Here is an 18,228-nt window from a genome sequence, read left to right as displayed (position 1 = left end):
TTACATGTAAATAAAGAAAATATCTAAAAAAAAAAAAAAGAATTTATCTCAATATTCTTTTTTTCCTCATTATTTTCTTATGCATCTTCTAATAGGTATCTTAGGGACTTTCTATATAACCTAGCCAACATTGTTCAAATATTCTGGCACCACTGTGAACTATTACAGTGTTGTTTGATTGAGTGTGGTTTTTACAGTTGATCTTACAATTGGCTTAACACTAGTCTCTATTCATAAAGATAAGATGTTAACTCAACCTAAAGAGGATCCTTCGTGGGGTGTGCTTTCTTTGTTGTAAATATCTTTTGAATACTTAGTAAATTTAGTTGACTATTTAAAGAGGTTCATAATAACTTTATGTGCTTTGGGCAACTGGTTTAAATTACCTTATAGGAGTTAATAGATCTTTTATAATGCTATATTAACTTATTACCCATTCGTATTTCTATTTTATGAAACACAGTAGCCAATTACACTCCTCTTCCTAGTCTTTAGGACAAAACATGAGACCTCTTATACACTAGGCATGGACTACTTTGTACTTGTATAACTGTACTATCCCCACCAAGCCTTTCTTGCCCATTGATACACCATACACATTTTATCTCAAGGACACCTATATTTTCCTGGAAGTAATTTTGCTTTTTCTTTGGACAGACTCCTGATAGAAAGCTTTTTCAGAAGGCCTTCCTGGACATTATGGACCTCATCAGTTGTGTTAATTCTTTAGGGCAAACAGTTTTATAACTTACTTTAGTGTTTCTTTTTCTATTATAAGATATTGTTTGTTGTTAGCAGTTAGTTGAGTTCAACAATTATTTTTTTGAGTATCTAGTACCTACTCACCATACGTGAGACAGCTTCTATATCATGAGGAATTCTGTGTTAGTACTCTTGAGTGTAATAAAGTTTAATATGTAAGCATGATGTGGTCAATGGGGGTGGAGGGAGTGGAGGGGAGAATAGGCTGATTTAGGAGTAGAGAGGAAAAGTTTATACAAATAGTATTGTAAGCAATTTCCTTGAATGGAGTTCTAGGTGAGGGCCAGGCAATGAATGTATGAAGCAGCACTAAATAAAGCTGGACAGACAAAGCTTTCTATTAGTACAGTTATTTGTTTCATTTTTCCAAATTAATTCTGCCTTACTTATTGTGGTTATGTCAGGATACTTATCATCAAGGCTGAAGACCTTATGATGGAGAAATACAATCTTTGTGTACCTGATTTAATATAGCATTGAAAATTGATTGCCAAATCACAAAATCATCCCATTTATTGGCAATATGTATTTCAAAATTTAATTAGAATCAACCAGTTACAGCTTATTTTAAATAATACTCACTTGCCTTGCAGTTTCTTGAGTATATATTTTGCTGTTTACTAATTCACAGATAATACTAAATGATTATACATTCTATCATTCAACTAGGGAATGAATGTTACTATAAAATATTTATTTTAAAATAAACATGTCTCTTGTTAATGTTATTCTCAATATCTGCAATAGTTACTTACACTGCATTCATATGTGGTGGTAGGATATTGTCATCTTTGAATTAAAATATTAGAATTAGTGTCTAGGTTCTTAATCATATGCTATTTCAAATCCTATTAGACAAGAGATTCTAGACTGAAGAGATATAGTAAAGGAGACATGTTGTAAAACATTTAATGTACAGCATAAAGTCCTTGAGGCTACCTGTCACTAAGTGAATTTCATAAAATACAGGAAGATTATGGGTGGTTTCTTGGTAGTTTCCAACTAGAAAGACAGTGAAGACACACAGTGCCTTAAAAATTAAATCATACCCCTTCCTCTTCCCATAATTTCCATTAATTTTTGTCCTCTTTTAATTTCTTCTTCCAATAAGCTGTTTAAATACAATCATAAAAAGTATTGAGAGTTGAAAGGTATAGAAAGAATAAAGGCCTTTCCTAAAGAGTGGGGGAAGAATTATAGATCCAACTACAAATACAAATATATTTCCCCAAGGATGCCCATTTCATTCAAAAGTTTAACAAATTATATTACACATGACTGACATGGTGAATGCTTTATCTATCTTTCCTCAACAGATATGATTGCAAAGAAAGAAATTCTAGAAAGATGGAAGATGAGGATGATAGGGAGGCCCCCATTCACTTAAGTACCTGACTTGTCATCTGAAAACTTTTTTTTTTTTTTTAGCTCAAAGAACATTCTCCAGGGTCCTTGTGTAATTAGGTTTTTACAGTTTTGTAAAGGTTAATGATACTTTCTATAGTGCTCAATAAAACAAACCATGTCTTTTCTATCTTTTCAATGCTCATAAAATGTCATTTCAACATGTAATTAACAGGGAGCATACTGCCTACCCCAGAGTCTTGTGATACAATAAACATCTGAAAAAGATTAAATGTGTACTCAAAGTAATAGACATGAATTAAATAAATCTTAAAGAACTAACTGTAACCAGAGCATCACGTCTGTCTTGGTGCTTTAAAAAATAAGCTTCTCAGTTAAAAACAAAACAAAACAAACAAACAACAACAAAAAAACCCCAAACCAATCCTTAGGCCCAGATCTATGTTTAACCAGTTTAATCTCCCAGAGGGTAAGCTCTACCTTTATTTGCTCCTGGAAGGACCCAGGTGATTGCCTGCAAGTTTCTAAGTGGAAATTGCACACAATCCCCTGTATAACAAATACTAAAGTTTAAATATTCATATGCTAAAAGAATGTACCAGAACTTTTCAGAAACTTGGGTGTTTTTTTTTCTTTTTTGTTTTGGTGGGGTTTTTTTGTTTGTTTGTTTGTTTTGTTTTGTTTTCAAGACAGGGTTTCTCTGTATACCCCTGGTTATCCTGGAACTCACTGTGTAGACCAGGCTGGCCTCGAATTCAGAAATCCACCTGCCTCTGCCTCCCAAGTGCTGGGATTAAGGCATGTACCACCACCGCCTGGCTGGTGGTTTTTTTTTTTTTTTCTGATCTCTTATACTCTTAATAGTTTTCTAAGTCTAGGATTTGTTTCCCAGTTTCCATTTAATTCTAAATTAGCAGCATTAAGTAGATAAAACTTTCTAAATCATCATTTCTGTTTTGAATGCTTGAATTTCAACCCTTCAATGTACTATACAAACAATGCAAAAACTTACGACAAGTCCTGACTTTTTTTTGGCGCACAGTATTCCACATATGCCACATAGAAGAAACTGCAAAAAACAGAAGAATTATTGTATTAACATAGAGAGGAGAAGTGTGGATTTTTAGCTTATTATAATCCATTAATGACATTTGCTCCCAGGGACTTTACATGTTTCAGATTCCCTTCAAAACCAAAAAAGTTTCTTGTTGTAGAATGTTAAAGACTAAGAAAATGGCTAATGTTTATTTATTGGTTTTAAAAAGGTAATTGTGAGACTTAAGCAAAATCAATTTATCAACAGGAAAAAAATGTGAAGTAGAGGAATTAGAATTTTGCTCCTTTTTTTTCATTTTTTTGTCATTTTCTTTTCTACTTTCTCAGAGACAAACATGTTATATTAATATAACATTGATAGTGAGCACTTAGGACCCAATAAGTTACGGATAGGGAAGATAACCAAGATAAAGTGATCAGACATCAAAGAGACCATCCTCCATATACACATTATTTGTACCTCTCATTTTGAGACAGCAACATTTTGAGACAATCATTTTGACAAAAAGATTAAGATTCCAAATAGATGAAGGTGTTGATAACATATGATTCCATATAAATAGAAAATAGGTCACACAGCCACTTTGCAGAGCCATCATCCACCCATGATAAAAATACTTTGTATCATAAAAGAGTCAAGAGTTTAATCTGGAAAATTTTTTTAGGGATATTTGAATGCAAATTTGTTTATACTTGACTTGGCCTAACCATGTAGCTAAAATAATTCATCAATAAATAATAAAATTAATGGCTTTCAATGTTACTAAGAAACCTGCTTCCATTTGATTTTAAATTTTTGTTGTTGTTATCTTAGGCCAGTAAGATGAAACAGTGAGTACTTGCCACCATTCTTGACAACCTGAGTTCAATTCCTGTGACTCACATAGTGGAAGGAAAGAACCAACTCTTGCAGGATGATATCTGATATTCACATGTACACACACATATACACATAAACACACACACAGCTATATAAATAAATGTAATATAATTTCAAACGTTCTTAAGTTATAGCTAATAATAACTAGTTTCAGTTAAATATTTTGTATCTAGATATATTTTTTAAAAATACATACCAAAACATCCTAAGACTTCTCTGAAATAGCATGTATGTGAGGAATATATTGAAGAACAATGGGTAAGGGAAATTGCAGTGAAGGGATTCTCCTTTAAGAAAGCAAGACAGTTATAAACCATGTATTATATAGCAAGAGAGTTTAACTGGGTTACTTAGGATACATAAGAGTTTGGTAAATATTTTAGACAACTTTTCAAATTACTGTGGAAATGATAATGATTATTTAATCAAAGAAGTTATATAGTCTTTCTAAACATCAAATATAAAAATTAACATGGAGTACTTTGAGTATTTGCATGTGCAAATTTCTGTAAATGCCATAGAAAAAACAACAGTATATTTGCATAAATTCAGAGGAGTAAGCAATATTTTTTAAATACAGAGTCAGTGTCATGGACCAAAATATACCTTGGATTTTTGTGAAATCTTTTGTACTGTTTCTATCCCACAGGCATTAAGGCTGAGCTCAAGCAATTCAAGTTTGGACAAATTATGTTCCTTTTATCTCCTCAAGTTTCAGATGAAAACCTAAGCATGTCTTTCTCTTTAAGTTTTGCTAACTAATCTGTTATTCAACTTGAAGTCAATTTACCCCAAATTCATTCTTGAAATAATTTGGTAGTAGCACAGTTTTGTGTTCCTTGGTTTGTATTGAAATATATATATTTCATTATTTATTTATTATTTATTTACAACAAAGCTCAAAGGGTTGAAATAGCATGAGCAGCATTCTCTATTCCAGTCACTTGGCTAGGACATCTAGATGTGAGGAAATTGCTTATTCCCATTGGATCACTTCACCTAGATGGAGCTAAGGAGGGAGATTTTATAGTAGGAGAGAAATTAGGTAATTTTTCTATTGAACTTTAGTTAAGTATTTAAAATATCTTCTGTAAAAGTTATTTATTTAGAGTATCTAAAATAATGAGAATCTAAAGTACAATTGTAGAAATCTTGGCTTAAATTTAACCATCTTAATTTATGGAGAAGACTATTCCCCCAACAAAATAGCAAACCTTTTATTCTATTGTCTAACGGTATTTATAGCAGGTCATGGTACTGGAAGGGAACTTCACAGATGATCTAATCTATGTAAGCCTCCTGCTTGAGGGCTTATTCTTCAGACCCTGCCTTCCTCTCATAACCACACCTCTCTGCCCACCTCCTGCTAATTGCCACGCCTCTCTCCTGGTTCCAGTTACATCAGAAGTCCTGCCTTGAAATATTGAAGAATAAGTTGCTGATTTGGCCAACATGCTGATGAACTTGGGGGAGGGGTTTTGCCTTACTTTTGCTACCTGGTTTCACTTTTGTAACTCAGAGAGTTTGAATGAAACATGGCTGATTGAACACATCTGTGTTTGGCTAATTTTTATGAACCTTCCACATGAATTTTGGTAATAATATGGCTTGCCAGGTCCCTGACTCCATATTCCAGAAAACCCATTCTTATCATTGCTGCTGGTCAGCAACAGGGGGCTCCCAAATGTGAGGCTGGATTGGAGAAGAAAGGGGCAGAGATCTCTTAAATATTAAGGTATGGATGGCAGAATCACGCCGGGATAGACCGCGGAGTCATGCTGGGATATGGTATGGCAGGTTCTGCCGGGGTATTTTGAGATCACGCTGCCTGGGTGGGTGGTCTGTTATAAAAGGCTGACTAACTCTGGGAAAATGGAGGCAGCCTTTTTCCCCAATATGCTCCTGGTTTGGGTAGTGTATGGGGACCTCCCAGGAAGTGGAGGTACTACTCAGGTTGAGGTGAGCGGTGCAGAGGCTACCGCTCTCTGTGGCTATTTCAGGAGAGTTCCCTGATTTTTAATCTATGTCTTGTATGTACATATATATATATATGTATATATATATATGTGTGTGTGTGTTTGTGTGTGTGTGTGTGTGTGTGTGTGTCCTGTCGAATAAGTGATAGTCTTTTCGCGTCTTTGTTTGAATTTACATGTGGCCAAGATGGCTACAGAGGCATCCACGCAGGCAGATGCCCGGCAGTGCCTATGCTGGTTGATCCTGGCCAGTTACGCTGTCTGCCTGGTCAGGGGGCTATGGTGCAAAAAGGGGCCCTGCTTTCTCTCCCTCTTCTGGGTGGGCTCATCCTGGCCCAGGGACCATTCAGCCTGGGACAAAAATGGAGGCCAGGGCTTGTCCAGGTTTCCTGAGCTACAGCACAATGGGTGGCAGACGGGCCCAGAGCCACAGCATGCAGAGCCGCTGGGCTTGGTCTGGCTGAGCCCTGGCGCTACCCCTGGGCACTCACAAATCCTCGGCTGGAAGTTTCCATTGTTCTGTGCCCAGGTTCCCCTTGTTCTGCGTGCGGAGCAGACAGGGGTCAGGGTCCCACGGTCAGCAACCAGCCTAACATGGCTGCCTGTATGTCTCGTTCCCTGGCCTCTGGGGGGCAGATGGGGAAGCGTCCGAACCAAACACAGGCATGAACCAGAGCACTAGGGTTCGCGTCCCCTCGTAGAACACGGGGCCCCAACTTGGCCGAGTATGGCGGTGGCCGGGGCGCTTGCTGGGCTTATCCAGGCCGAGACCAGCTGCCTGCGTGTCTCATTCTCCACCTACTAACAACAGAGCACGCGGGCCCTGGCAGCCTAGTGCCTCCCTCCCGCCTGGGCAAGACAGAGACCAAGAAGGACCCCAGCTTTGAGACTCCATGGGGAAGGTGTGGAAGGTGCAGGTCTCGTCCTGTCAACATGGCCTCACAAAGCTTGGAAGCCCCGGCTCTGCCAAATGCGGTGGTGGCATGATGCCCCGGAGGCATGGTGAACACTGCCCACAGGTTCTGCCAGTATCGCGTACAAAGACGCACGCTCAAACTATTTACCTAAGGTTTCACAACCACTCAGCACCATCTAGTGGTATGATAGTAAGCTACAAGCTAGTAATTCTCACAACTACCTAATTTTGCTTTCAGAGCCACCCTACCTTCTGTACACTGTGGAGTTGACCCCAGACAAGAAATAAAAAAATACTCAAATGTTTTTAATGACCTCAAAAAGAAAGATATTTTTATGTTTTTTTTCCACAGATTATGAAAATCCCTCGAAGAGACAGTTCCATGGAGATGGAACTCTGATAGAAGGTAAAAATGATTAGCAAAAAATCTGGTCAGGTGGTGTGTGCACACGCCTTTAATTATACACCTTTGATTCCAGAACTTGGAAGACAAAGACAAGCAGATTTCTAAATTTTACTAATGACATGAGAAATATAGAATTCAAAAGAAAAAAATAAACAAAAGCTAAGCTAATTACCCGGCTAAAAGGGCTGTAAGGTGTCAAAAATTCTTTTATTCTTTTATTCTTGTTTTATTAGACCTTGCTTAGTTTCTAACTGGTCCTAAAGATGGAAATTTGTTCTGTGTAAGTTATTAGACTCTGTTTTCATTGTTACATCTATTATTAAAGGCTAGGTTTAAGCTAATAACTAATGACACATGTCCACATATTACATCATTGTGGGCAAATAAGCTTGTTTCCCCTTGACTGAGAGTCCAACAGGTTATGAACAATAACTTGTCTCTGGTCTAAGAGTAGGTTGGCCTCTCCCTGACACATTGTCATCTGTATCCTACTTTGAGACAGGGTCTCTGTACACAACTCAGCTGACATTAAACTTCTTTTCCTATGTGCTGAGATTACAAATATGCACACCTCTGGCCTGACATTCACTTGTGTAGCCTAGGCTGGTCTCGAACCTGAGACAGTCCTGCCATGGTCTCCCAGAAATTGAGACTAGGTAAGTACCACACCATACCCCACTCACCTTGACATTTCTATATGACTATATATGATTTTCTATAAGACTTTCTCTCAATTACCCAGGCTGGGGCTAACTACAATTTTAATGCAGGGAGACACTAGAAAAACTTTGTTAAGTAGAAGTAATGTTTTTACATTGATTTTAAAGAATATTTTTGTTTATAATTGGATTTTGCCCTCTAGAGTTATGGTCATGGCTTAATATTGCATAAAATAATTAAGACAAAGGTAGTAAAAGCTAAAAAGCAGCTGTGGCCAGTATAAGCCTACAGCCATCTTTAATTACAAACCTAATTAAATAATAGTGGTGAAAACGAAATTTTTATTTGGTAAAGAGATTTAAGTAAAAATTTATTTGGTATCAAACCGGGTCTTAAAAAAATGTTCAGAGACACTCAAGTAGAGTTTCTTGTTGTTACTAACAATGTTTTTTCAACACCAAGGTTATAATAAATATTTTTAAGCATACTATTGTACTAACCAGGCCTAGGAAAGTCTTCCTAATTTGCCTTTCCTTTGTCTCAGAAAAATCATTTTTAAGGCAAAAACAACATTATTACAGATCTATCCAGTTGTCGTTCAAAGTAATTTTGAACTTGAGACTCATAGAAAATCCAAGAAGTCATGAAACTTATAAAAATATTACAATCTGGCTTACCTATTCCATGTAAAGTTATTAAGTATTTCAAGTTATTTTCGCTCTACATCCTAATAATTTTATAGATTAAAAGATATTGCCTGTAATAATGACTAAAAGGCTTTTATATAATTTCTTTGTCTCTGCTCGGTTTGAGAAGCTAAAGCTTTGATTTTTCTCAGTGTAAGTCAACCTTTAAATCAAAAAAATATGTTGCTTATTTCAAGTTACTTTTGGCTAAGACCTTATCTTAAGCTTACCACAAAACTTAATCATTTATAAAAATTAACTGGTGAGACAAATAGCTTTTACAAAAAGTAGAAAAAGCTTCTATCACTTGTCTATCGTGATCAATTACATCTCTTTGACAAAGAAAGAACATTAATACAACTTCTCTCATATTCTAAATAAAGTTTAATCTTATTATGAAATTGTTATATGTAGATAAAAAATTATATGATATATTCATAAAGATATTTTAGAAAAATGTTTTTAAACATTTTTTTCATTCATTAAAACCTAAAAAGACATCTATTTCTTCAAAAAGCAATTAAATTAGTTATTGCAAAATATTAATTGACATTTGGCTTTTTACTTAATAAACATTTTTAGGCAGAAATTGATATTTCTCCAAAGCAAACAAATTGTTTTAATTCGTTCATTTATATACGTTTATATTTCTTATAGACTTATATATATATGCCCTATAACAATATATTACCTCATCAGTCCTTTTATAAAAAATTTTATATATAAGTCACATATTTTATTTTATTTTATGTGTGTGAGTACACTATATATACAAATGGCCGTGACCTATCAACTGTGTGTCTGCTGGAAATTAAACTCAGGACCTTCTGCTGATCTTCCTCTCTCCCTGCTGATCCTCCTCACTCCAAAGTAATTCACTGTGGCTGTCTTCAGACGCACCAGAAGAGGGCGTCTGATATCTTTGTGGGTGGTTGTGAGTTACCATGTGGTTGCTGAGATCCAAACTCAGGACCTTTGGGGGAGCGATTGTGATCTTGCCTGGTGGGTCATCTTGTCAGCCTTAAGTCACATGTATTATTCTCATAATTTTCTCCCCGTGTCAACACTAATAATCAAATTGTGCACTTTAGTTTCTATTTATCAAGTATTAAAATTATGCCTTATATATATATGGCACCCATATATGGATACATATATATATATATATTTAAGCTCTCTATTACTTATGATATCTAGACAGTTTTAAAATATAATTTTGATTTCAAAATTAAAATTGAAATATACACATGTGACTATTCCTTCTCAGACTTTCAAGCTACTATTGTTTGAACATAAACAAAATATTAATTAGTTGTTGGCTATACTATATTTCTATATTTAATGTTCCTTATGGAACTGACTATTATAGTCAAACATTTAAGACATGTTGTCAACATTATAATGTTACCCATATTTCTAAAATAATTTATAATTCTCAGAGATAGCATTTACTCAATGTACACTTCGCACTTTGAAAATTTTATATTTAAGTATTAAAAGGAGGGGAATATGCACTGCACTGCACTGCACTCCACTCCACTCCAGGAGCGTCTTGTTTTTCGCTTGTGTTAAAAGTCATGTTTTGCTTTTTTTGATTGTGTTGAATAATATTTCATTTTTCTTTTAAGGCATGCCTCACTTTTTACTTATTTTTAAAGACAGGTTGTCTTTTGCTTATCTTGAAATATATATGTATAAGAAATATATATGTGTATATATATATATAATTTTGCAGTCTGATGCTAAAGGCCAGTCTGCTGTGGATCACCATTGACATCCACGCATTTTCAGTTTTTATGCCATAATGGAATGGCGTGTCACTCCACTTACTAACACATTGTTTTTCTTAACCCCACCTTGATCTGGGGAAGGGGCTCCGTTGGTGTTGGTACACAATGGCGGCCTAATACATTAACTTGTCAAGTGGATACAGACACAAAATCTTTTTATAGACATGTTTTTGTGCCAAGAATATTGGCTAAACATTTTTACTGGCCAGTAAAGTTTGCTTGGCTAAAATGGACTCCACTTTTTTCTAAGGGTCAACATTGGCTTCCCTCTATACCTAGAGGCCAAGCCTTGGGCTTAAGCATTGCTAATTTGCAACTAAAATGCCTGAGACATCTTCAAGTTATTGTTATTTTTAAACTTTTAAGTTTTTTATCTCAAGCAGACTCAATCCCGGAATACAAAGACAATCAGAATTCGCTCACTCCTGGAGCCCTCCTTATCTAAAAAGTAAGCTCAATCTCAGAGTTTCTAACATGAAAGGCAACTAAATCAAAGGCCTATTGAAGGCAAAGCTATTTGAAAAGGCTCCTAGCTTAGGAGCTACTAGTTTGCATCTCAATTAGGTGTCTATGCCCAGCTGCCCATCAGCACACCAGCACTGCTTCACATGGACTTCAAGAAAAGTGCACTCCAGAGAGACTGTGGTAATTCTTGGACTTTGCAGGTGATAAAGGCATGTCTTGGCATTAAAGGCATGGATGAGGTGCATTTAATAATCTGTCTCTTCGTCTAGGTTTCTGGCAGTATCAACCTAAGACAGAGGCACGTGCCAAGTGGCTGTGTTTTTTGAATAAACACATAGTAAGCCCAGTTTGTAGAATCAACCTAGCTGCTCATGACCTTGATGATGGGTAAGACGCAGTTCAGTAGAATATTATCCACAGATTATAACCTTCAAGCACCATAAGACTTTCTGTGCAAGATTGTGCCATTTGAGTATGCCTTTAACCTGCTGTTTTCTAATAAAAAGGGAGGAATTGTAACCCTCCAGCTTGAGGGCTGCTTCTTCAGACCCTGCCTGCCTCTCATAACCACACCTCTCTGCCTACCTCCTGCTAATTGCCACGCCTCTCTCCTGGTTCCAGTTATGTCAGAAGTCCCACCTCGAGATATTGAAGAATAAGTTGCTGATTGGGCCAACATGCTGACGAACTTGGGGGAGGGGTTTTGCCTTACCTATGCTACCTGGTTTCACTTTTGTAATTCAGAGAGATTAAATGAAGAATGACTGATTAAATGCATCTGTGTTTGTCTAATTTTTATGAACCTTCCACGTGGATTAAGGCTTGCCAGGTCCCTGACTCCATATTCCAGAAAACCCATTCTTATCGTTGCTGCTGGTCGACAAAAAATCTAGTTAGTCTTGGTAGGTTACAAGTCTCTAGAGGCCTGAAGAACTAGAAGTCCAGGCAAGTTTAATAACTAACTAAAGATTACACATGGAAATTATCCATCATATGGATAACAAATGCATGCAATTGTAGTCTTTATTTAAGTGTCTGTTGATTTGTTTATAATTATATAGTGAAAATGGTTTTCAAAGGGAGCTTTTAGATTTTAGTGTGAGCATAGTATACATTATACTAACAAAACACCTGATCACCTACAAGGGCATTCTTTAACCTTATCATTGTTAATATTTGTTGTAATTAAATGAGTAGAAAGTTAGCAATTGCACTATAGTCTAAATTTTAATATTCTCCATTTTATAAGGGAATTTGCTAATTTGAGGTATTTTAAGTGCTTTATCCAAGATGCAAAACACTTACTTACCATAAAATTTAACTAAAAAATAAATTTACTAATGAAAGCTAATGATGAGTCTCTCTCTCTCTCCTCTCTCTCTCTCTCTCTCTCTCTCTTTGTGTGTGTGTGTGTGTGTGTGTGTGTGTGTATGTGTGTATTCAACCCTGTTCCTTTCTTAGCATTTCTCTTTTAAGAAACAATAACCATAAATGCTAGAAGGCAGCTAGCAAAGCCTTTCTATTTCCAGGACATGTTTAAGCATAGATGCCAAATGTAACTAGAAAAAAATATATAAAAAATCTTGCAACTCAAAGAAGGCAGGATTCAAATTAGGTTTAATACACTATACCTGTACAGTATGAAAGCCATCAACTATTGGAAAAGAGAACCTTTTATTCCTGACCAGTTATTTATATAAGGCAGACCTTGGCTGTCACAAGAAGGAGGGTACAGAATCTTGAAAACTTATAGACACTGAGGTCATATGAACATGTACTGTCTAAACTGAGACTGGCCTGTAACAACAAAGAACCCTTAACATTACTCACCTGCCTTACACTGTAAGCCTGGACAGTGGGAATAACAAATAATAAAATTCTAACCTGAAGAACAATGACATAGAAAAGGAAGCTGTATGTGGAGGAGAATAAGTTCTAAAGCTGAGGATGAGCACAGATGTTGGAGAACAGTCATAGTACTGAGTTACTGTATGGAGCACGAGCCAAGCACAAGTCATGAGGAACAGAATTTAAAGAGGGGGAACTCAAAGATAATCATAAAAAGAACAAAATGTCATTCCTCACTAGAATGGTTCTTTTCATATTGACAATTTAAATTAGCATAGTAAATAAAATACATAATTCTTAATATAAAAGTCTAGAATTTTGAGCCAAAGCATCCAGTCCAATTCATATTCCAATGTGAGATTTTGTGAATGATATTACATTTGGCCAGGGCATTATAGTAGGTCAAAGTATAGAGATGAATAACTCTCGTCTTAAGACAGCTCATTAAAATTATTTCTTATATTACATTAACGGCCTCAGATGAAATGATTTGCACCAAAGTTGAAAAGATTTCCTGACCAGAAAGCAGAAGCCCTACTCTTCTTTCCAAAATTTGCTGAAATAAAAACTGAACTAAATATTTTAATAATTGTCACATGATCACACAATTTTATAAGAATTGGTTAATTTAAAGAAGTACAGAAACATTTTCATGAAAATCACAAAGGTTAAAAGTAGAAACACAGCATCTGAGCAGCACTGGACTATTTCTTCTGCTGCTGCGTATGCAACTGTGCAAATCAACCACTGTTAGCCCGGCAGTGGTGGTGCAGGCCTATAATCTCAGCTCTTGAGAGGCAGAGGCAGGCGGATTTCTGAGTTCAAGGCCAGCCTGGTCTACAGAGTGAGTTCCAGGATAGCCAGGGTTACACAGAGAAACCCTGTCTTGAAAAACCAAAAAAAAAAAAAAAAAAAAAAAAAAAAAAAAAAAAAAAAAAAAAAAAAAAAAAAAAAAAAAAAAATCAACCACTGTTGGCTCTTTAAATTTTTTTCTACAGTCCAATCATTTCTTAGTTAAACATGATTACTATGAACTTTCTTAAAACTATTACTTTGGAGGTTTACACATAATATACACATAAACCCTGGCTAGACCACAGAACAATGACCCCTTGCCCTAGATCTTCCTTCCTTTGGGATTGCATTTCCTTAATGATTCCTGTAAAAACTGTGTAAAATATATAACAATTTGAAAAACCTTTCTAAGGTCAGTGGCTCTCAAGATTGGCTGCAGATCAATTAAACTGTCCTGAGAATTAACCATTGGAATGCTGAGTGGAATTAGGAGTCAGCACTTTTTAATCTTCCCAGGTGATTCCTGAGTACAGTATGGATCAAAAAATCAGATGAACTGAGGTTCACATGCATGACTAACTGTACCTTACCAGCAAATCACTCACTTCAGCTTCTACAGTAGCATTGACTCCATGATTACTCTCAGGGAGAGGTGGAAAAGCATGAAGGCCAAATTAAGGCTGTTCACTGGAGAAATATTGTCTAAGTTTGTAACAGAAGGTCGAGAAGTCAGGGTTCTTTGGTCTCTAATGGCTCTTAGAAACACGTAGTTATTTCATCCTCCTGTAATTTTAGTCCACACTGTGCCTTTCATCACTGTAATAGATTTTTCCTTTAAACTTCTGACACTTCATAAACTTTCTTCAAATATTTTTATGTTTAAAGTTAGCTGGATATATAATCAACCATGACATGGGGATGATCTGGAAAAATCAGAGTAATTGTATAGTAAGAATTGAGAAAATGGCCACTGGGAAGATACATATGCAAATAATAATTACAGGAAAATATTAAAAAAGAAAGAAACAGAATTAATTAAGTGACTTCAATTATAAAAAAAGCAACTGAATTAAAATATGGTCCAAAAGCCTGAATCTCCTGTTTTATTTATAGAATACAATACCTCAGAAAGAGTCCCAAACTCAAACTCCAAAAGACAAATGGCAAATCTGTCAAAATTGATACAATGTCACAACACACTCAAGGGCAGGCCCCATCTTTTTGTTTGTGTTTCATTTTGGTCATTTTTCTGTTATCTTTTTGTTCCTTTCTTTTGCTTTCTTTCTTTCTTTTTTCCTTTTTCTTTTTTGAGAAAGAGGAAGAGAAGGAGAGAGAAAGAGAAGGAGAGGACATACAGTTGGGTAGGTAGGGAGGTGGGGAGGATCTGGGAAGAGTTTGGAGAGGGGAAACATGATCAACATATATGAAAATACATTTTTAATAAAACAACAATAAAAGCTTTAACTTTAACCAGTGCAGATGTTAGTCTGCTGATAATTAGGAGTTTCAATATTTAGAGAAAAAAAATTGTCCTCTTCAATCTCGTGCTGAAGGAGCCCAAAGCCAGGACTATCTAGAGGAGAGAAGAATTTTGCAACCTGAGAAAAAATGATGGGTTAGTGATGGTTGGGAATTATACCTTGATATGCAGATCTCTGACCCAGTATTTAAACCTTAACCACATACCATGACCCCAAAGATGGAACTAGGGAATCCTGGACCTCTTGTTCCTCTTTCAAATGTGTAACGTGGCCTACTGAATAATCCATCTTATTTCTCACAAAAAAAGAAAGAAAAAGCAAAATATCCATCAAGACACCTCAGGGAAGAATATATGTTTGGCAAAGAAGAACAAGAAGAAGAAAAGAAGAAGAAGAAAAGAAGAAGAAGAAGAAGAAGAAGAAGAAGAAGAAGAAGAAGGAGGAAGAGGAGGAGGAGGAGGAGGAGGAGGAGGAGGAGGAGGAGGAAGAAGAAGGGGAGGAAGAGGAGGAGGAGGAGGAGGAGGAGGAGGAGGAGGAGGAGGAGGAGGAAGCAGCAGCAGCACAAGAAAAGGTAGTCAACATTGTTTATGCTAGAAAAATGAAACAGCAGTTAAACAGCAATGCAGGGCTATAAGAAGGCTAATGTGAAACTAGAGCAAGAGATACCAAAAAACAAAGACTTTGCTGAGATAAATTATTAGTGATCTGGAACAACAATAATTATCTTGGGTGGCTTTTGAAAATGAAAATAATACAGCTGTTTAGGAGAATGTTGTAGTAATTTCTAACAAAGCTAAGAGCATAATCTTCCATATGCCTTGATTGGGCTTTGGAGTATTTACCAAACTAATTTGAAACATTCTGGAGGCTTCACTAATCATTAAAACTCCAACCAAAGAGTACACATGGGGGAACTCATGGCTCCAGCAGCATGTGTATAGCAGAGGATGCCAAGTCAGTCATCAATGGGAAGAGAGGACCTTGGCCCTGTGAAGGTTCTATGCCCCAGTGTAGGGGAATGCCAGGGCCAGGAAGTAGGAGAGGGTGGGGTAGTGAGCAGGGGGTAGGGGGAAGGAACAGGGGATTGTTTTAGTTTTTTTTCTTCTTTTCTTTTCTTTTTCTTTTTTCTTTTGGAGGGGAACCTGGGAAAGGGGATATTGTAAATAAAGAAAACATCTAATAAAAAAATAAAAATAAAAACAAAGCTAAAAACAATGACTACGTAGGTAAACTGTGATGTGAAGAAATGAGACAGCTAATCATTCAGACACAGGCAAAATTTAAATGCACATTGCTTAATATTCATACTAATATATTTACTACTCTAGCACCATAAATTTCCTTTGCCTGTCAGCTTACAAAGAATCACATTTCAGTGACATGACAATCACTGAGATTCTTGCTTTTTGATTGTTTTATCAGTCAAGATCTCACTAACTAATCCTACTGTCCATAAAGTTGCTAGATAGGAAAATCTTAATTTCTAATATAATTCTTCAATGAAAATAATGTCTTCAAAGCCATGTTTTTGTGTTCATAATATCTTTTGATCTACTCAAGAGCACTAGAGTAGGTATGCCCACACAAACACACAACCCACACACATACTCAATTAAGGAAATTAAAGAAAGAAAATAAAATAAAACAGAAAATAAGAAAAAGAACAATAATCCCAATTTAATATGATACATTGGGGAAATATTTGTAGTTATAAATTGCTCTAATGTAGATTGAGTTAGAAATATATCAATAAAGAAGTAATAGTCCAATAGAAATAAAGGCAAAGGATATGAATAGATAATTTCCTAAAATGCTATTGGTTTTTCAATATAGCTATGCTTAAGTTAATCTAAAATGACAAATATGATCAGACATGTTTTTTACCTCTCTTACTGGTAGAAGTTATAACACTTAATAATAAGGGGTTCTTTTTAGCTTGTTCAGTGTCTAGATAATCAGTAGTATATGGTTTATAGATGGTTTGAGAGGCATTTGGAAACAGTAATCAAAATTTCTTACATAAAGCACATGTATTCACACACATATATACATCTCTTTTGATGCAGGATTCTCACATTTAAGAGTTTATTTAAATCTACAAGTAAGCAAGATGTGTGTGCTGATTTGTCTTACAATTACTACTAACACCATAAGAGAGACAATTCTAAATGTCATTCAGTACAGAACTAGTTAATTCAGTTAAAGTCTCTGAATCTATGATGGAATATTAGAAACAGGACTATATTGTGATTCAGAAAGTTCAGGTATACTTATGTAGAAACAAAGCGTAGAAACATATCTTATAAAATACTTTTTGCACAAGAACTGTATAATACAACTTAAAGACAACTTTGTCCATACATATGTAAACTAATCCTGGAAAACCACAAAAGAAACAAATAGTCATTATTACTTGAGCTATGGTGTGATGGCAAAATGATGAAGGGAAAGATTTTTCTTCTTTTGAGTTCATATGTCTTTGCATCATATGCAGGTATTGATTATTCAGAAGGGTTAAAAAGTGCTTCTTACCTCCACAAGGTAAAAATATAATGGACGTAGCCCACTGAGATATTCATCTGTACTAATGAATTACTCAGTTTCATGGTCACTGTATTTTTAAAAGTCCATAAATAAGAATGTTCTAGTTTCCTTTCTCTTTCTGTGATAAAACATGTTGACTAAAGTCATCTTAGGGGGAGCATATGATTTATTAGGCTTACATTTCCAGGTCACAATCTATCATTGCAGTGACTGAGGCTAGGAACTTGAAGCAGAAATCAAGGAGAAATTGTTTACTGGGTCACTGATTCCCAGACTCATACTTAACTAGCTTTCTTATATAGATCAGAACCATATGTCCAAAGAATGGTACTACTCACAGTGGTCTGGGCCATTCTATATCAGTTAATTAATGCAGTCTCCCACTTTGTTACTGTAATACATGCCCCATCTGATCTAGGCTATCTCTTAATTTAATTTAAGCTGATGTTTAGACTGTGTTAATATGATAATTAATGGGATAACTCTCAGAGAAGTCATCCCATATTCAGAGGTTTAAGAACTCTGCTAGAACCTAAATAAATGTTCGACATCCTTAGTCATCAGGGAAATGCAAATCAAAACAACCCTGAGATTTCAC

At 35.7% G+C, this 18,228-nt stretch overlaps 1 protein-coding gene across 7 annotated transcripts in view; it reads right to left on the bottom strand.

Moving 5' to 3' along the window:
* Tmem196 (transmembrane protein 196) overlaps nt 1-18,228 on the bottom strand; it is a 74,005-nt gene that overhangs the window by 9,809 nt on the left and 45,968 nt on the right. For 6 of the 7 annotated variants that reach the window (XM_031356532.1, XM_031356534.1, XM_031356535.1 and 3 more), the window contains exon 2: nt 3,140-3,196. In XM_031356532.1, coding sequence (XP_031212392.1) covers nt 3,140-3,196 — 57 coding nt within the window. Of the gene's footprint in view, nt 1-3,139; nt 3,197-14,210; nt 14,240-18,228 lie in introns of those variants that run through there. The other variant, XM_031356536.1, reaches the window with a different exon arrangement.

This window comes from Mastomys coucha, unplaced genomic scaffold (genome assembly GCF_008632895.1).
Source record: "Mastomys coucha isolate ucsf_1 unplaced genomic scaffold, UCSF_Mcou_1 pScaffold6, whole genome shotgun sequence".
NCBI classification, from domain to species: Eukaryota; Metazoa; Chordata; class Mammalia; order Rodentia; family Muridae; genus Mastomys; species Mastomys coucha.
This window is presented reverse-complemented; position numbering and strand designations above follow the sequence as displayed.